At 36.4% G+C, this 18,393-nt stretch overlaps 1 protein-coding gene across 4 annotated transcripts in view; it reads right to left on the minus strand.

Annotated features, from left to right (window-relative positions):
• The window catches only part of ITPRID1 (ITPR interacting domain containing 1), a 134,641-nt gene that overhangs the window by 100,567 nt on the left and 15,681 nt on the right, over positions 1-18,393 (minus strand). For all 4 annotated transcript variants that reach the window (XM_053609383.1, XM_053609382.1, XM_053609384.1 and 1 more), the window contains exons 5-9: positions 16,724-16,775; positions 14,646-14,732; positions 12,218-12,420; positions 7,794-8,365; positions 2,908-2,965 (exon numbers count right to left, since the gene is read on the minus strand). In XM_053609383.1, coding sequence (XP_053465358.1) covers positions 2,908-2,965; positions 7,794-8,365; positions 12,218-12,420; positions 14,646-14,732; positions 16,724-16,775 — 972 coding nt within the window. The remainder of the gene's footprint in view (positions 1-2,907; positions 2,966-7,793; positions 8,366-12,217; positions 12,421-14,645; positions 14,733-16,723; positions 16,776-18,393) is intronic.

Raw genomic sequence — 18,393 nt, forward strand, 5'->3', positions numbered from 1 at the left:
ATATTCTTCTTAGTAAAGTATCTCAAGAATGGAAGAAAAAGTACCCAATGTACTCAGCCCTACTATGAGACTAATTTAGGGTTTTCACATGAAAGCTATAACCCAGTTACAGCCTAAGAATAGGGGGAGGGGGGAAAAGGAGGGGAGGGAGGGGGGAAGTGGGTGGAGGGAAGGGGATTGGTGGGATTACACCAGCAGTGCGTCTTACAAGGGTATATGTGAAACTTGGTAAACGGTCTGTGAAGCTAGTGAATGATGCCCCATGATCATATCAATGTACTCAGCTATGATTTAATAATAATAAAAAAAAGAAAATCATTCTCTTACACAGATGCAGTGTCCTCATTCATCTCATTAAAAAGATTCATTTCTAAGGGTTTCTAGTGCTTCTTTGTACTCATTCTTTTATTGATGAGCATTTCTTCTGAATAACCTCTGATTTTGAACTGCTAAATCTTGTGATAATTATGCTGTGTTTTCTCATTTCACAAAGTGACAGGAAAGGCATATCTTGTCTAATTTGATAGTTAAGTGAGATCAGTTTGGAAATTATTACCTGAACATGTTAGTATAGTTCTGTAGTAGACTCATTTCTGATTCCCTGGGTGGGCTCTTCTAGAATTCTCTGAAACTTCACCCACAATATACTCCATACTAATTCCTTAAGGGTTCTGGAATGTTAATGCTAAGCTACTCCATTTTTCATTTTAAATACCACTTTCATATATTTCCTGTTTTTCTTTGTATTACCTTGTCATTTTAGTAATAATTTATTTTTCAGTGACCTATGCCTCCATCTTCTATAAGAAGTCAATTTTCTGAAATTCAATTAGGAAATGCTTAGACACACTTTTTCTGCCAATATGCAGAGTAATGCCCATGAGTAGAGACAAAGCAGCCTTAAAAATGTTTTTTAACTAAATTGTAAAGACATTTGAAGAGTTCATCATGTGTCTTTTATCTATTTGTGTGAGTTTGTAGGGCTTCAAACAGCAATTTATTATCTCTCATAGTTCTATGGGCTGTCTTGCTCAGCTGTGTGGTTGTCCTTTGGATTCTCTCAAACAGTTGCAGTCAAATGACATCTGGGCTAGAGCCATCTGAAAGTTTGATCGGGCTGGACATCGAATATAGCTCATTCACATGGAAGCTCACTCAGCCTGTCAGAGTGCCTCCATGTGGCATCCCCATGTAATTTGGACTTCTCACAACATGGGTAGTGGGTTTCCAGGAGTGTTCCAAGAAGAGCTATCTCAAGAACCAGAGGATAGCCAAGTGAATTAAGGGCTATTCCTGGTACACAACATTGCTACTGACTTAACATTTTGGTTACAACAGTCCATGTGCTTCATATTTCAAATGAAATCATCTTTGACCTTTGAGTAAAAAATTCACATATTTGTATTTCAAAGTGATTCCATATATAGAACAAGTCCCTCTTTGCTATTTATTGAGATAGTTTTACTTTGTTCTCAGTCCTATTTTTTCTTAGGTTAACAACAGTATTTTTGAAAGTAGAAAAACTGCATATGCTGTACTATAATTCAGATTTTCTCCATTTTTGCCTAACCTCCTAAGTAATGTTTTGGAATAATTGGGGTGATTTGCATGATATCAATAGACCTCTTAATAGAATGTCGAGTAAGGCAGTTCCTATTGGCAAGGGGACCTTCAATTTCATTGAGAAGCATTCAATTAGATGGAAAAAAGATGTTTATTTTTGTCTTATAAACCTCAATATAGGTTGTGCGGTAATTACTTTGAAGAGCAGGATTAACAATTTATGTAATCAGCAGGACCCTATAATTACTAATGCATAATTTCTAAACAGCATTTAGCAAAATGAGTACCATACATATACTTTGTAATGAAAAAGATGTGTTTGACATCACACTAAATTAAAGTAAAAATTTGCATATTTTCATCCAGGAAATGCACTAGCTTCATCTGCTCTGTTTTGCTGGACCAATCCTGCCTACTGCTAGTTCCCTTATAGGATCATGGGATGCTGAATGAATCACAATGATGGCTGAATGGGAGAATAAAAACCAGGAGTAGAGAAAGACTACCTCTCTGTTGTTTAGGATGATACAGCATCACTATAGGAGATGATTTGTAAAGTGACATCTGGGCAACTTCTTTCCACTGACAGTGTAACATCAAGATCATACAAATTTTAGAATGTAAGTGGTGGCATAAAACTTAAAAATTATTTGTATTATGGCTGGGCATGGTGGCTCATGCCTGTTATCTTAACACTCTGGGAGGCAGAGGTGGGTGAATTCCTTGAGCTCAGGAGTTTGAGACCAACCTGAGCAAGAGCAAGAAGGGAGATCCAGTCTTTTATAAAAAAAAAAAAAAATAGCTGGGCGCTACGGTGGGCATCAGTAGTCCCAGCTACTTGGAGGCTGAGGCAAGAGGATTGCATGAGCCCAAGAGTTTGAGGTTGCTGTGAGCTATGATGCCCTGGCACTCTGCCCAGGACAACAGAACGAGACTCAATCTCAAGAAAAACAATTGCCTGCATTTGTCTCTTTACTGCAGATGGAAAAATGAAACCCAGTAAAACAGTATGACTTGTATGACAGCAAGAAGTTTGACTATAAGAGTGAGAAAGTGTTGCCCACTTAGTCTTGGTCCTGTATGAAATTGGTTCCACTATGTAAGTCAGATCATACAATGTTAGTGTCAGACATGCCACATACCCTATTAGCCACAGAGATATTGAACATTTTTATATTTTAAAAATTTATGTGTACATTTGCATTGCTAGTAGGCTTTCTAGTGTTCTAGATGATTCATGAATGTAGGGCATCTCCTAGAGATAATTCAAGTTCTATACATATTAAAAAGTTAAGCACCAATTATTTACATTCTCTTTCTGAAAGACAATTGATGAATTCTTACCTGCAGTTCCTGAAGTCACACAGAGAGGATTACCAGTTTCTTCTTCAAAGCTCTGGATCTATGATATCAAAATGCATCAATCTCATTAGAAATTTTTTCATAATAAATTCACTTCTTTTAATCAACATAGGATGTGTGTCTACTGGCAACTGATAAGAGTGACAAACATTATTTCCTAAACTCAAATAACTGAAAGTCTGCTTGGAAAAGGTGGCGCAAACAAGGTGCCTATGGTAAAGATTCAAAGAATTAAAGGAATTCAGGGAGAAGGAAGATCACTGAGTGGGAGGTTCAAGATTCCTTCTGGAAGAGGGTGGTGCCTGTGGCTCAGTGAGTAGGGTGCCGGCCCCATATACCGAGGGTAGCGGGTTCAAACTTTGCCTCAGCCAAACTGCAACCAAAAAATAGCTGGACGTTGAGGCGGGCACCTATAGTCCCAGCTGCTCGGGAGGCTGAGGTAAGAGAATCGCGTAAGCCCAAGAGCTAGAAGTTGCTGTGAGCCGTGTGACATCATGGCACTCTATCGAGGGTGGTAAACAAACAAACAAACAAACAAAAAGATTCCTTCTGGAAGATGTGGATTAAGGTCAAGCGGTGGCTCATGCCTATGATCCTAGCACTGGGAGGCTGAGGCAGTTGGATTCCTTCAGCTCAGGAGTATGAGGCCAGCTTAAGCAAGCGTGAGACCATCTGTACTAAAAAAAGAAAAACTAGCCAGGTGTTGTGGGGCAATGCATGTAGTCCCAGCTACTCAGGAGGCTGAACAAGAGAATCTCTTGAGCTCAAGAGTTTGAAATTGCTGTGAGCTATGACACTAGAGCACTGTACATAGGGTGACAGAGTGAGACTCTATCCAAAAGGAAAAAAAAAAGTAAATTAAAAATTTTTCATCCTAGATTTTTTTGCCCCCAAAGAACTCTAAATATGTTTGCAGATAGCAAGTGAATTATGTCTCAATAAATTTACAAAGAGTAACTCAGAAAATGTAGTGCTTAGACAGATTTAAAAAATTAATTTCCAAATTGATATGGCAAAATTTATTTTCAAAATTTTTTTTGAAATTATTAAATACTACTCTATTAATGAGAATAAGGTTATATTGAAACAAAATAATAAATATTACTTTAAAAATAGTAATATAGCTTCCTACAGAAAAATGATACATAGAAAAAGTTAAAGAAGGTAAGAAAACAATTACTGTTAATATTTTAGAGTATTTATTTGCAAGTTTCCCTTTTCATACATTGATTTTGGATAAAGTTATGCAGTCAAATTTATGCACTCAAAAATTTGGAGAGAGAGCTTTTTCCCATGTTATAAAATTTCTTTTAAAATACCATAATCTTTAGAGACTATACAATAGATTGTAATTCAAAAATACATTAGTTTCCTTAACAATTCTCTCAGTGTTGAAATGTTTTCTAAATTTTTCAATTAGAAATAATACTACAATAAATATCCTTACACATAAATCTACTCCTACATGCCCTATTATTTATTTGGAATTGATATCTTATTATTGAAAGCCAAATCAAAAACACAAACATAAACCCAGGAGGAAACTGAGTGAGGACCATAAGAATCTAGCTCAATAATATAAAGAGAGAAATGTTAATTCCCTCTTTTTAATCTTTCATTTCTTTTTTTCAAAGAACTTACTTTCTATTTGTATTTAATTAGACATATATCTTAGTATTGTTTTTATTCGCTTTGGTAACTCCAACCAGTGTGCAGCACATCCATTTTCAAATGTACGAAGGAAATTCTTTTTCTGTGACCATTATCATGGAGAAAAATTCACTTAGCACAATGTAAAGCACATACTTGTCAAATGAAAAAAAGAACACAAGTTTAAAGGCCTAACAATTTAAAGTGAAAGCCAAGCGAATTCTTGGGGTAGTCCACTTTAGCCAACCTAATTAGTTTTTTAAAAAAGAAATATTTATAACTTTTGAAATATCACCTGCCTAACGAAAGTGCTTATTGATATTATTTTATTTAATAATTTGGTTAATGTTCTCACACATGACTTCCAGAGTGCAGAATCCTTATATGCTATAAAGACGCTTCCTACCTTGAGTTTATAATTGCACAAGTTTCTCAAGTATTAAATTCATGTGATGTGTTTGGGAATTTAAAAAGAAAGGATCTGACTCAATTTTATTAAGTAAAATTAAACACAACAATATGTTTATCCTTGCATTAAAAATCTATGCACAACTTTTTTGGAATCATACTTTTAAGAAGTAAGCCAAATATTGCTAAATTTGGCCTTTAGTCAGACTGGGAAAACACCATAGGCTGATCTATAGGCAAAATTTGGCCAATCACACTTGAAATTCTGATAGCTAGATATTTAAGTACATTGGCTCATGTTTTAAATGCCATGAAAATTTGCCGATTTCACACATATTTTTCATTTTTAATAATGGGATTTTTAGATTTGCCATTGAAAAATAAATATTAAACCTGGCATTAGCTCTTGTTTAAGATTCAGTCTACCCAAGCATCATTCACTCATTTATTGGTATTGAGTAAAAAAATTATTTTAGATACAGTTTTTATAAAAGTGAAATTCAAGGAGTGAGTTTCTTTTATATCATTTTTAGGGCTATCTCTACCTTACATGTACATATATAATCTTTCACATGTACAAATCCCATACAACATTAAGGAAAGACCATAAACAAAGTTGGCTATAAGCTCAACAAAATATTGTTTTTCTATGAAAGCCAACCTTAGATTAAATTAATATTATTAAATTCTTTTCATGTTAATTTACTCCTTCAACAAATATTTACTTAGTACCTACTATGTGCCAAAGAACCATGTGAGTTTATCTTTATTTTTTATTTTGATGTCTCTGAATGTTTCTTTCCTTCCTCCAAATATATAGGTTTTTTCTTAAATAATTGTCATTTCGAAAAAATTTCAGAAATTGGGTTTGGTGGCTTGTGCCTATATGCCCAGCTATTTGGGTTGCTGAGGTGAGCAGATCACTTGAGCCCAGGAGTTTGAGACTAACCTGGGCAACATAGTGAGACTTTGTCTCTAAATAATAATAATAATAATAAATAAAAATACTTGAAAGTGTACCAGGCAAGGACTGATATTCTTTTCTTATTTCTTTGTGTAGAACTTGCTATTTGTCTATCCCTGTATTCTCGCATATAGATGACACAATGAACTTTATTTTCCTCTGAGTCAGCCCATTTTGAAGCAGAGGAAAGTTAAGGGGCAGTAGTGCCTAATGAGGTTTGACAATGAGTTGGAGTCTGGTCAAACTTCTTGTTTAGGTCTTAGCTAACATAACAGACTAACAAATGAGTAGCAAATTGACTTGACATTCTTTAGAGTAATTTAATTATTAGTTCAGTAATTAAATAATCTTTGCAAAATTGAGTTAAAAATAACAATGTTCTTTTTAGTGCTACATCAGTTTATCTTCAAAATACTTCACCAAAGTTCTGGGTTTTTCCTCCTTTTATAATTTTTACTTATTTTAATGCTACTATTATCAATTCATTTTAATATTTTAAGGCTCTTCAATTTTTTTATATAAGGCATATGCATACATGTAAATAGACAAACATTTGCACACAGGTACTGGAATCATTAATATCTACATGTTTTGAGGTCAGTTTTATGGCTTTTCGCAGGCATATTCACCTGACAAAATCTTATTTTTCTTTTGAGATTATGGTTAAACTTTGTTTGCCACAAGTTTCTTGATTCTTTTAGTGCCTAGACTGGTTAAGAATGCCTTTGTTTGTTTGTCCCCAAACACATCTGCATAGTGACATGAAAGTCTACCTGTAGGGCTGTTTCTGTCCCTATTGTTACCACTTCTGTGCCCATCTCTGCCACTTCTCTGTAGTTCCTTTAAGGGCAGATTCTGTTACCAACTCTGGGCTGGCAGCATGTGGAGGACTCAAGGGAGAGGTGACACTGCTTTAGGATTATTGTATAAATATCCTGCCCTACTTTTGAATAATTTAGATGAAAGTAGAGAAAATGCTTTGCTCGTCATCTATAATTACTTTTTTGTAATCTTATTAAATAACAGAGTTGTCAATAAGCTAACTCCCAATCCTAGTTGCCAATATTAATAGAGAAATGCATATGCATTTTTGGAAAAAAATAAGATTGTGTCTGTCATCTAAAAGAGGATGAAAATTAGGGTGAGGGGGATGAAGGATCAAAGAGTGTATGTAAAATGAGCCATGTGAAAATCAATAAATCCCAAAACAAACAAATGATATACTTAAAACTATAACCATAACCATAACCATAATCATACCAAAACCATAACCAAACCCAAGTTGTTACTATTTTGTCCCAGGTGCTGCCTTAGGCTTTGTGGGGGTAAATATTTCCAGCACGCATCTCCAGTTCCCAAGAAGCTGAGTCTATAGGGAAGAAGGCACTGCCAAACACTCCATATCCAACAGAACAAACTCTTTAGGCTAAAGCCACGAGAATACAGAGGAGTAGTTATCAGGGCAAGTTTCACAGAGTAAGAAGTAGTTGAACTGAACCACAAAGAAGGTGAAACATGGAGAAGTGGAGAGTAGAGGAAAGGCACAGTGAAGGTGTATAATAAAACCCTGAGCAAAAGCAAGTCAGAAACAACTCATGGTTTCAACTGTGAGCCAGAGAAAGAAAAGAAATAGGAGAAACCAAAGGCTGGTGTCATACCAGTTTATTTCTCACTGAAGCAACTAATGTGATCTTACATGCTCTGGACCAAACTGATTTGGACAATAAGATGTAAGTAATGCTGAGTGGGAGAGAGAGGGAAGAGCTAAAGGAAGACTGGAAGGCAAGGGGTGCTGTGGTGTGGGTTATTTCCCTGGGGAGATCAAGCATGTTTGTGTAACACTGACCTCTTCCATTTCAAAGGAGTCTGGTTCTTTACCCACAAGATGAGACAAGTTCCTGAGCTTTTTAGTCTGAACGGAGTTCTCCTTCTGAGTTCTGTCCTTGACCAAACCCTCAGAGACACAGGAAGGAGCCTGGTTGGCCACCAGGGTAGGGCCAGGCCACTGCTTGCCCAGACGGGCTGAGGGAAGATGCAAAAGTATCAAGCCATCAGAGGCTTGGAGAGACTGCTGCTCTGCTGAAGGAGACAAATGATTTTGGTTGTGGTTGGTTGAGGCTGCTGGTAACTCTTTTCCACACTCTCCTGGTCTCTCGGAGGAGATGAAAAATTTGTCCTTCATCTTGAAAGACTCAGACATTTCTGGGTTATTATCTCTTCTGATGTTTTGTTTTGAAGCTCTCCTTAAAAGCCTTCCCATTCTTCTCTGATGCTCTCTGGCCCCACTCACTGGGGTTCTCTGCATACTATCTCCTTCAGCTTTCTCATCACCTTTGTTTTGTAGGGTGCTGATATCATCTAACAAAGATGAGAAGGCACTGGTCACATGGTCCAGGAGTTCCAGCTGTAGGAAACGGCCTGAACAACACAATAAACACAAAATTTTTAGACTAGATATTTTTGATGACAATGCATTAATGTGGTAAAAACGGAAGAGTTGAGTAACATATGACTTTCATACAGGAAAGGACATTAATCTCTTAAAACTCAAGTTTTTCTCAATGCTATATGTCAATGCTATTACAGATATGATTCCCCTACAAAATGAAACATCACTACGCTATGGGGATGGTGAATAGCTTTTAGATTTAGTTGAATATACCTAAGTATATAGATTTATATGCCTAAAGCTTTTATGTGTTGATCATTAAAAAAATATATATGTGGTGAATCTATAAATGCTGATGTGCAATAAACTAAATGTCAAAGAATGAAGCCAGCTCTATCAGTATCAAGTGACCTGAGTACTCTTCCACCACTTTATGTGGTGGATGTCCCCATCATCACCTCCATCAACTTTATCTATACTGCCACTTGAAAGTGTGGAAATGAAACCTTATGTAGTAGAGCCAGAAGGTGTAAATAGTAATTGCAATCTGATTTTTATAAAAGTGTAAATATAGCCAGAAGTTAGCTGGCCATTGTTCCCTAACTTCTTTACTGCTATAACTGATTAATTTTGGCACTATCTTGCCAAATAGGCGCAAAATTTGTGACTGCCCCACTACGTCTATAAATAATGTTGCCATTGTAAAGCCCAAAGATCTGTGCTTCCATAGATAACATCCCTGTCCTGAAGCCCAAGGTCTGTCCTTCTCTAGAAAACATTATCCTTATAAAGCCTAAGACTGGTCTTTGAAGTATTTTTCAGACTCTGCATGGGGCATGTGGGGATGTGTGTGGCCCATTGAGGCCAACAGGATCTGTGGATAAAAGTAAGAATGTATCAGCCTTTAGACCCTCTACCCAGGAAATGTCCCAACTGAGAAGATAACCTCTGCTTTCCAAACCTATGAGCTCATCCCCCACCAATCAGCAGACCCAATTCTCCAGCCCTTTTCCCAACAAACTATCTTTAAAAACCCTTTCTCCCAAATTCTTGGGCAGATGGATTTGAGAAATTCCTTCCATCACTTCACATGGTACCTGTGATATTCAATTCTTCCTCTGCTGTAAGCCTCACTATCTCAGTGTGTTGCCTTCCTTCTGAGCAATAGGGAATAAACCTGGGTGGGCTATAAGAGAAAGGTCATGGTGTATGGAGTCAGAAACCCTAGATCCAAATTCCAGGTCAAACAATCACTGGAAGTTTGACCTTGGAGTAAATAACTACAGATGTAGTGCTGAGTTCCGTGCCAGGCACAGAGTAAACAGACAGTTTCTTCATCTAGGGACTCATACCTAACTGATGTACCTTTCATATCAGTTGTAAGCATCAAGGCAAAGTGGTAAAAGTACAATGCTATGTAAGTATCAGTTGTTAAAATAATGATTACAAATGTACAGGACTCAGGAAGGAGACATACTGGGCTCAGTCTTTCCAAAGAAGATAGTCATTAATGTGGAAATTCATTGGCCCTTCAAAACAAGCCAGCTTCTTGTAAGCCATTCTGGATAATCTGGCATCAAATCCTTTAGGCAATATGCAAATATATGGACTTAATTAGCATATGGAAGAGACCTAATGCAGCAAGGGCTAATTTTGGAACACACTGCCAATTTGAAAAAAAAAATAGTGAAAAATATTTGTATCTTAGATAATAAACAAACATAGCCTTCTTCAAAGGCTATAAAACAAAATATAGCCTTCTTTCAACCCCAGTGATAGCATGGGGGGTTGTGTAACTCAACACTGGTCAAGGATCACATGGGTAGGCAAGGATGTTGGCCTCCATGGTGGTGTTTACACCATCACAGTAATGCTACTGACTCCAATGAACACGTTCTTATGCTCACTTGTTTCTTTCATCTGAAAGCAGAAGATATTCACTAATCGTCCTCTGCTCAAAAAAAAAAAAAAAAAAAAATGTGATGGATTTCTTAGGAGGACTGTAATAGTTTTAAAGACCTATAGGAACTCTTGTGTTCTGGATGGTTCAGAATAATTCTGATTACATTTTACCCCTAAGTTAAGCTGTAGTTGAAACTAAATTTCTTTTGTGAGTCAGAGGGTATAATTGAATCATAACTCAGCCTTTATGGTTGCCTTACATCCATCCATAGCAGGTTTTTAAATTTAGAGTAAGACGAAACCTATCAATTTAATTGGTTAAGTCAATTCAGGGAACACAATAGTCTAAAAAATATTGGATGAGTATTTTCTTTTATTTTTGCTTTTGGGTAGATTGAAAAATAGACTAATTGATTCTCATTCCCCAAGTTTAAACCTTTTGTACTGACTTCAAATGAGACATAATTTTTCATTCTATCATTTGAACAGCCAGCTAGTTTTATTATTGCTTGTTTGACATATGACCTCAGTTTTCTTGAATCAAAAGTGTTAAGTAGTAGAAATAAGAATAGATCAGGGATCACAGAATGGGGGCCAACTTCTATAATTCATGTGTCAATTTCATTTGTAAAATGTTTACATCATAGATCAGCTCAAACATTACTCAAATATTGGTAAGTGTTATTAAATAATAAATAAAGAATTGATCAAAGGACTTAAATCTCTGTGCTGCTTGGAAAAGGAGATAACAAAGAGTGATATGTATTGTTTCTGGAAAGCGAAGAAACATTACATTGCAACACCTTCAGGTTTATACACTCTTCTTTAAATATTCATTTCGCACATGTGAAAACAAGAGAAACATGAACTAAAGTGAGAAGTCCAAGTGATGTCTCCATTCCACATAACTGATTGAGAAAAACACTTTGTCTCACTTTCCTTTCCTTTCAGTGAATTTATTTATTTAAAATAATTTCTTTCAGGAACAGAATTTTGTCATTTTTCCCATGTGGAATTCCTCAGACTCTGTTTCAGGGAGATGTTCTTCAGTGCTTCTCCAAGAGGCTTTCTGTATATAAATGGTTTTGAAATTCTGCCCTGCATTTCCTCTATGAGACTGAAGGTGTACCTTGGCACATTAAATAAACCCCACAGTAAGTAACCTGTTGAAGTGCAAGGCATCTTTCTCCCAAATTATTTGAGCATGGTACACACACCCCAAGAACATCCCTAGTAATGTCCTAGAGAAAAGTATTGTTTGACCACCAGCTGGGGAAATACAGCAGCATGCATGATCACTGTCAGGTTTAGGCATGGTTAATCTGCAAATCTAGAGGCACGACATTAATAATTACCATCTCAAGTTATAAACTATAGTGTTCTAAGCCTCATAGTTGAGGAAATGAGGGTTTCACCTAATGACTCATGATAAACCTTGCCAAATCTTAGTTGCTCTGCGTCTTGGGTGTTTGGCTATGTTACACATGAGTACTGTCATGAGTACTGCCAGTTTTCCTCCTTTTGGGCACAAAGTAAGATTGCAAATTCCTGCCCCTTGGAGTTAAACATAGCCATGTGACTTATTTTGACCAATGAAGTCTGGACAGACATGAGGTGTGGTATGAGCAGAAGATCTGAGACCCAAGTATCATTCTCCATTTCCACCCTTTCCCTGTCCTTGCAACTAGTGAGCCTCCAGATTGGGGGCCAGGTCTAAGTGAAGGTGACATGGAGCAGATATGCCCTTCTTCCAAACACACACACCAACAGATATGTTCTTCTTCCTAACATACACACCAACACACGTCAGACTGCAGAGTGATCAAGAACTAAAACTTTTCTGTTTTAAGTCACTGCCCTAGAGAGGTTGAAAGCTCCTGCATACCATCTCCTGACCCATCCCCTCTATTGCCACGCCCCAAATGATCACTCACTGTCATTGCTGAGATGTGCCCACCACACGGTCCTTACACACTTACCGTACAAGTTAGAGTTCTCAATGTCCATTCGCTGCTTTTGAGCTTCATGAAAAACATGAATGTTGATTCCTCTGGCAGCTGAGACACAACAAAGGAATCTGTCTGGAATCTGTGTGCAGATGTCTGGCTCATCAGCACCAAACCCCAGAGCCAGAAGAACTTCAACTGGATCATTTTCCCAAAAGTCCAGCCATTCAGGAATGCTGTGGTAAAAACATGAAGAGTTATCCAGTAACAGTTAACAACCCAAAGCTATTTTTTTCTAGTCACCTCACCTATCCAATTTTCCAGATATTGAGTGACAGAGGAACCCACTAAGGAGATAATGGTGCATTTATGATACTAAAGCTCGCTTGTATTTATGTACCCAAAGGACAACCCGGCACTTCCACTCAGGAACAATACTGTGAGTTTATTTAACTGACTTTCCATTTCACAATAGACAAATGTTACAAGTTAGATAGCACAGGAAGACTGTGGGACAGAACCAGACAGAGGCAGGACACTGTCAACCACAAAGAAGTGGAAAATAAAACCAAGAGGGGAAACTGAATGAGACTCAGAGAAGAATATTTTTAAGAGTATTAGTCTCAGGTATCCTCAACTACACAAATATCCAAGATATCATTAAATACAGACAACAAGGATGGATGTTTATAAACAATGATTTTAAGTGTCTTTGTAGAATTACAATATGTTGGGCTTTCTGGATTTTTTTTTTTTTTTTTTACTCAGCTGAGAAACGAAAAAATGCTTTTGTCAAGATATTCTAGTCCATTTTGGCACTTATGATGATAAATGCCAATTATCTGAATTTTCTAATCAACTCACTTCTAAATTTCTCCTGGGTCACCATGCTATGGACCATTTCATGGATTCTAGGGGAATCGGAATTTCAAGAAGTTTTTACAAGGTTTGCTGAGTTCTTTTGTTGATGTTTCTCTTTACCTTTACTTTACATTAAATACTAATATGCATTTTTGAGATGATTTAGAGAATTTTACTTTGATGACTTCATCATTTAAATTGAATTAATTATAATTCATTTATTTAGCCCTTCACACATTCAGTAACTGCTACCTATAGTCTCACTGAGCAGCCCCACTGACCAGACACCACCAGTATCATGTTCAGATTTTTTCTTTTTTAAAAATAAATCTACTTTTAATTGACAAATAATAAGTATTTATACTTATGGGGTACAGTGTGATGTTTTGATCTATGTATACATTGTAGAAAGATTCAGTCAAACTAATTAACATATCCATTTCCTCACCAACTGATTTTTTTGTGATAAGAATGTAAGAAATCTATTCTTTTAGCAATGTTGAAATATATAATTAGGTTATTATTATTTTTTCATGAAATTATAGCTGTGTACATTAATGCAATCATGGAGTACAATGTGCTGGTTTTATATACAATTTGAAATATTTTCATCAAAGTGGTTAACATAGCCTTCTCACCATGCATGGCAATAGATTTAGATGCACTAATACTCATAATGTGAATTGGAGATGGCTTGTTTTGAGTATCTTAATCACTGGAATGAACTGGAGAAACAGGAATGCCAATCACTTGATTATACTGACACCTTAATATGAGAGAGATTCAAGGAAGAAAAAAACTCTAAATCATGCACAAAATATTTAATCGGCGTTATTATGAGCATATTGACCTCATTGTACAAATGTTTATCCTACCCATTTATACAAATATTTATTGAATATCTGTCATGTCCTAGGGCTCTATATTAGATACTTATGGCACAAAGTTCCTCCTTTCCAAAGGCTTCAGTCTCATGACCAAGTATATAATTATTGTTTGATTCATCTTAAATTATTTTCATATCGTATGAAAATACAATTAACCTTTTAATTCATTTTGAATTTTTCAAAAAATACATAAAATGCACTCACTTTGCAAAACAATTATGAGACAAAAGGCTTTCTCTCCCTTGGGTCATTACTCTCACCAATCTTGATCCCTTTCCTGTTAAATCTGTATGTGTATCTTTCCAGACATTTTTAAATGTAGTCATATATATGCGTTATATATAACATTATAGTCTTTGCTTTATATATAGCATCATAATCTATGTATCTTTGTGCATCTTGCTTTTTTCCCTTAAAAATATGACTTGAAGAGCTTTCTAAGTTGGTATGCATATCTCTATATAATTTTATTGCTATGTAAAATTCTATAAAATGAATGGGCCAATAATTTATTTGGCCATTTCTCTATTGACAGATATTTAGCCTGTTTCCAATTTTACTAACTATTTTATAATGTTCCTGCAAGTTGGAGTTTGGAAATATTTTATTCTTTTCTCATCCATTTATTCACCAAGTGCCTATTTATAATTTCATGAAATCTATTGTTGCACGGAAGGATTTCTCAGGATGCGAAGTGCCTAGAAATTACATACCTTTGTGGCATACTTGCAGTAGAATGGCAAGAGTTGAAACTGGTCCCTCTGGATAGGGTGGGAGTTCCTGAAAACTGATGAAAAGATCTACAGTGGGGAAAATACCAACAATGAGATGTGTTGATTTAGATAGTCCCCTGGGAGGTCGTTGCAGAACTCTTCCTTCCAGAGCAAACATTTGCATTGCCTCTTAGTTTCTATTATAATAATCTCCAAATGGCCACACCTTTGAAGAAGAGGGAGCTTGAAGGAAGGAGCTGCTTGCCTTTTCCTGAGTGCTGTGTTACAGACAGTGTGAGAATTTAAGTGTTAGGTGTCTGCTAGTGTTCATTATAAAGGTGGCAGAGTGTCTTACTTTTGACAGATGGCAAATCATTGGGGAATCTTTCAGGAACACAGCTTCACTAGGCACCAACTTTTGGCAAGGAGTTAAAATTGCATGATGAAAGAGGCACAGTGAGCTGCCACTGAAGCTACTCCACATTAAGTCTGGTAGTAGGGAAGGATTTTCATGCTAACAGTCTCTAAGTGCCATCTCCAGGGCTCCTGTGGCCATCCATATGCAATGGCAACAAACTCCTTTACTGCTGGAAAAGCAAGTTACTCTATCCAACAGGCCTGCATTGTAAGACATTTGAAAGTTCTTTCAAAGACAATAGAACATGTTACAGTATAGGTCAGTTTATTCTTCATTCTCTCATCCTTAGCTCAGCTCTACTTTGGGTCACATCTAGCCCCATTAAATATAATAGCTAGTCGGCACAAAATTACAACTCATCAAAGAGTATAATGCAAACATCAACATTTCCTAGGTGACCAAGTTATCGTCCTTGGCTGGCTCAATTTGTCTTAGTCTTACCTCCATTCAGGAAAAATAGCTGGGCCTTGACTCTTTGTTTAACTACTTCCTTTTATTAAGGCTGAAAAATGTGTGTGTTTCTGTATTATAAAAAACTTTGCTTTCAACAGACAGTTGAGTTTGCTGTGAGTCTTGAGGAGAGGTAAAAAGGCTCCCTCTCATTTACTGTCTCACTTCAGTTTTGATTAGACCTGCCAGAATTTATTTTTCATTTTGGGTTTGAGGGTTACATCTTATTTTGTAATGTTCAGCAGAGCCACCTAGAAGCAGACCTGGCCTGGGATCCAGAAGAATTCAGTGTAGTCCCTTTTCTATCAACCATGTGTGCACAAGCTGATCGTCGAAACTAGTTCTTGTTTTTCTCTTTGATAAAATAAGAGTTGCTGAAGAGATTTCCATGGTTCCTTTTAGCTCTATGATTCTAGTAGTAGAATCAACAATCCTGTGAGGGGAAAACACTGACAAATACCAGATTCAGAGTGGATTAGGAGAGGTAGTAGGGTTGCAGAACTACCTATTTTGTTTTCAACTACTTGGAATTATCCTGAAAATGCAAATGTGAAGAAAGCAAGAGAAACAGAGTTCCTGAGCTCAAGGAACTTGTAGTCTATTCCAGTGTGTCTCAAATTCATCTGACAGAATGGTAAAGATACAGATTTCTGGACACTGCCTTCAGATTTCCTGGGTAAGGAGATATGGGATGCGGCTTAGAAATTTGCATTCTTATTAAGCTCTAAAGTGCTGCTGCTGCTGCTATTCTGAGCACCATACTTTGAGACCAGGCCTCTCCTTGCACCAAGATACTCTCACTGCTTTCTGCCTAACATTGGAAATTGTATTTATTGTTGTCCAGTAAATAGAATGATGAATAATAATATTCATCATTGTTATTGGCAGAGTGAAAATGTAACTCTTTTATGACCAGATCCTTAGGAACAACTGCACCATAGTAGAATGTCATTAATGCATAGATTCTAATTAAATTTCCCTTGAAGTCAGCATTTCTTGATTTAATCTACTTACACCTTTTGGACATTTAAGAAACCTCCAGTGCTCTCAAAGCTACTGAAAGTGTTGTAGACACTGGGGTCAAACCATTGACCTTTCACAAGATCCCCAAATCCATGGAATTATTAAGTAATTTCCTCACTTCCATTGCATTTATCAAAGATAGGGCTTTAAAATATTACAGGTAAGTCACACTGATTGTGCTACCTACCTCATGTAGTCTTTCACAGTCATTTGAACCGTTCTTTGTTCATGCAAAGAAACTACAACATAAACAAACAAAAAGGTAGAGGTGAACTAATTTTCTTTTATCCTGTGGAAAATCTTCTCATCCCCAATCCAAACAATGTAGAATTGATTCTATATCCAAAGATGTATTGGTATGAACTACAATGTGTCTCTGTGGTGGACAAGACAGAATACAACTAATGGACAATTATGTGACAAGTGCTTGAAGAAATGCACTTGCTCAATAAAGAGGGAAGTCAGTGGCAAGAAGTGGTACTTGTTCTGGATTTTTAAGAATGGGAAGAGTTTGATAGATGGAAAAAAGGCAGTGCCCTTAAGGAAGAGAAAAATGTTATTTATAGAAAGTGCAGATCACAGTGCTAGGGATAATGTGATTAACTCATAGGGCACTTGGGGAAGCTTTCTCGCATTACGCAAAGTTGAGGAACTAGGGGAGGGTTAATCAAAAGAATATAAGAAGGACCCAGTGTTTATTGAACATCGTCCAGTCATTTGTATCATCTAATTCTTCCAATAGTGTTATAATTAGAACTTACCCTCATTGTTCCTATTAGAAACTGTGATTTACAGAAATTTGGAAGTTTAGTAATGAGTCAATGATCATACAGCCAAAAGACACATATATAGGAATTTATTAGTCCTTTATTATTGATTATAGCAGTAATAGTTACTATTTATTTAGAACAAACATTATGCAAGGTAATATACTAGGCATGGTACATGCACAATCTCTTCTAATTCTCACAATAAATCCATGAGATAGGTATTATTAATCTCCACTAAATGTAGAGGAAATTGAGGCTCAGAGACATTAAATAAATTTGTCATGGCCAGTAAGATACTACAATTTATTTTAATTTATTGTTTTTCTGTCATACCACACTATCAACAGAATGGTCTATAGCTTATTTTAAAAAGGAAGAGTTTGTATGTAAATATTAGAACATGGAGATCCAGGGAAGATTTTGAGCAAACAAGTAAATGAGAGAAAGATAACGCTGAACGCGTCTGAATGACTAATAGTGGCACTGAGCACAGAATAGAGGAAATAAATATTGGTTATCCTTGAGGCTGATTCAGGGGCCATTGCAATATTAGGATCATGTATTATGATAAAACACGTGGCTAACTTCTGTAGAATGTTCAGGATATAGGCAAATTCCTCAGAAGTTTCACCAGTCTTTTCATTGCCTCTCACCTGTGGCTCTCCTGGGTGCAAATGTGTGACGTGTATAAAACTGGAAGTGTTGCTGTCCTGTACATCCATGAGAACATAAGGTTTTTACCATAAGAAATACCATACAGGTTGGGAGGAATTTTGGAAAAACAAATCCTACTGATTTCAATATATGAAAGAATGCTGAAAATAATAAAGGACCAGGGTTCTTATCTCTGTACAGAGTCTATGAATAGATCTCAAGGCATCTATGAATTTGTCTCTAAGTGTCAAATTTTGGAAATGGAGATAGGAATATATGTACCCATGATTTTCAGAAAAATTTTAAAAACTCAGTGGACCTTACCTAAAGCCAAAAAAAGAAAAAGAAAAGAAGGAAGGAAGGAAGGAAGGAAGGAAGGAAGGAAGGAAGGAAGGAAGGAAGGAAGGAAGGAAGGAAGGAAGGAAGGAAGGAA

Source organism: Nycticebus coucang, chromosome 11, assembly GCF_027406575.1.
Source record: "Nycticebus coucang isolate mNycCou1 chromosome 11, mNycCou1.pri, whole genome shotgun sequence".
Taxonomy (NCBI): Eukaryota; Metazoa; Chordata; class Mammalia; order Primates; family Lorisidae; genus Nycticebus; species Nycticebus coucang.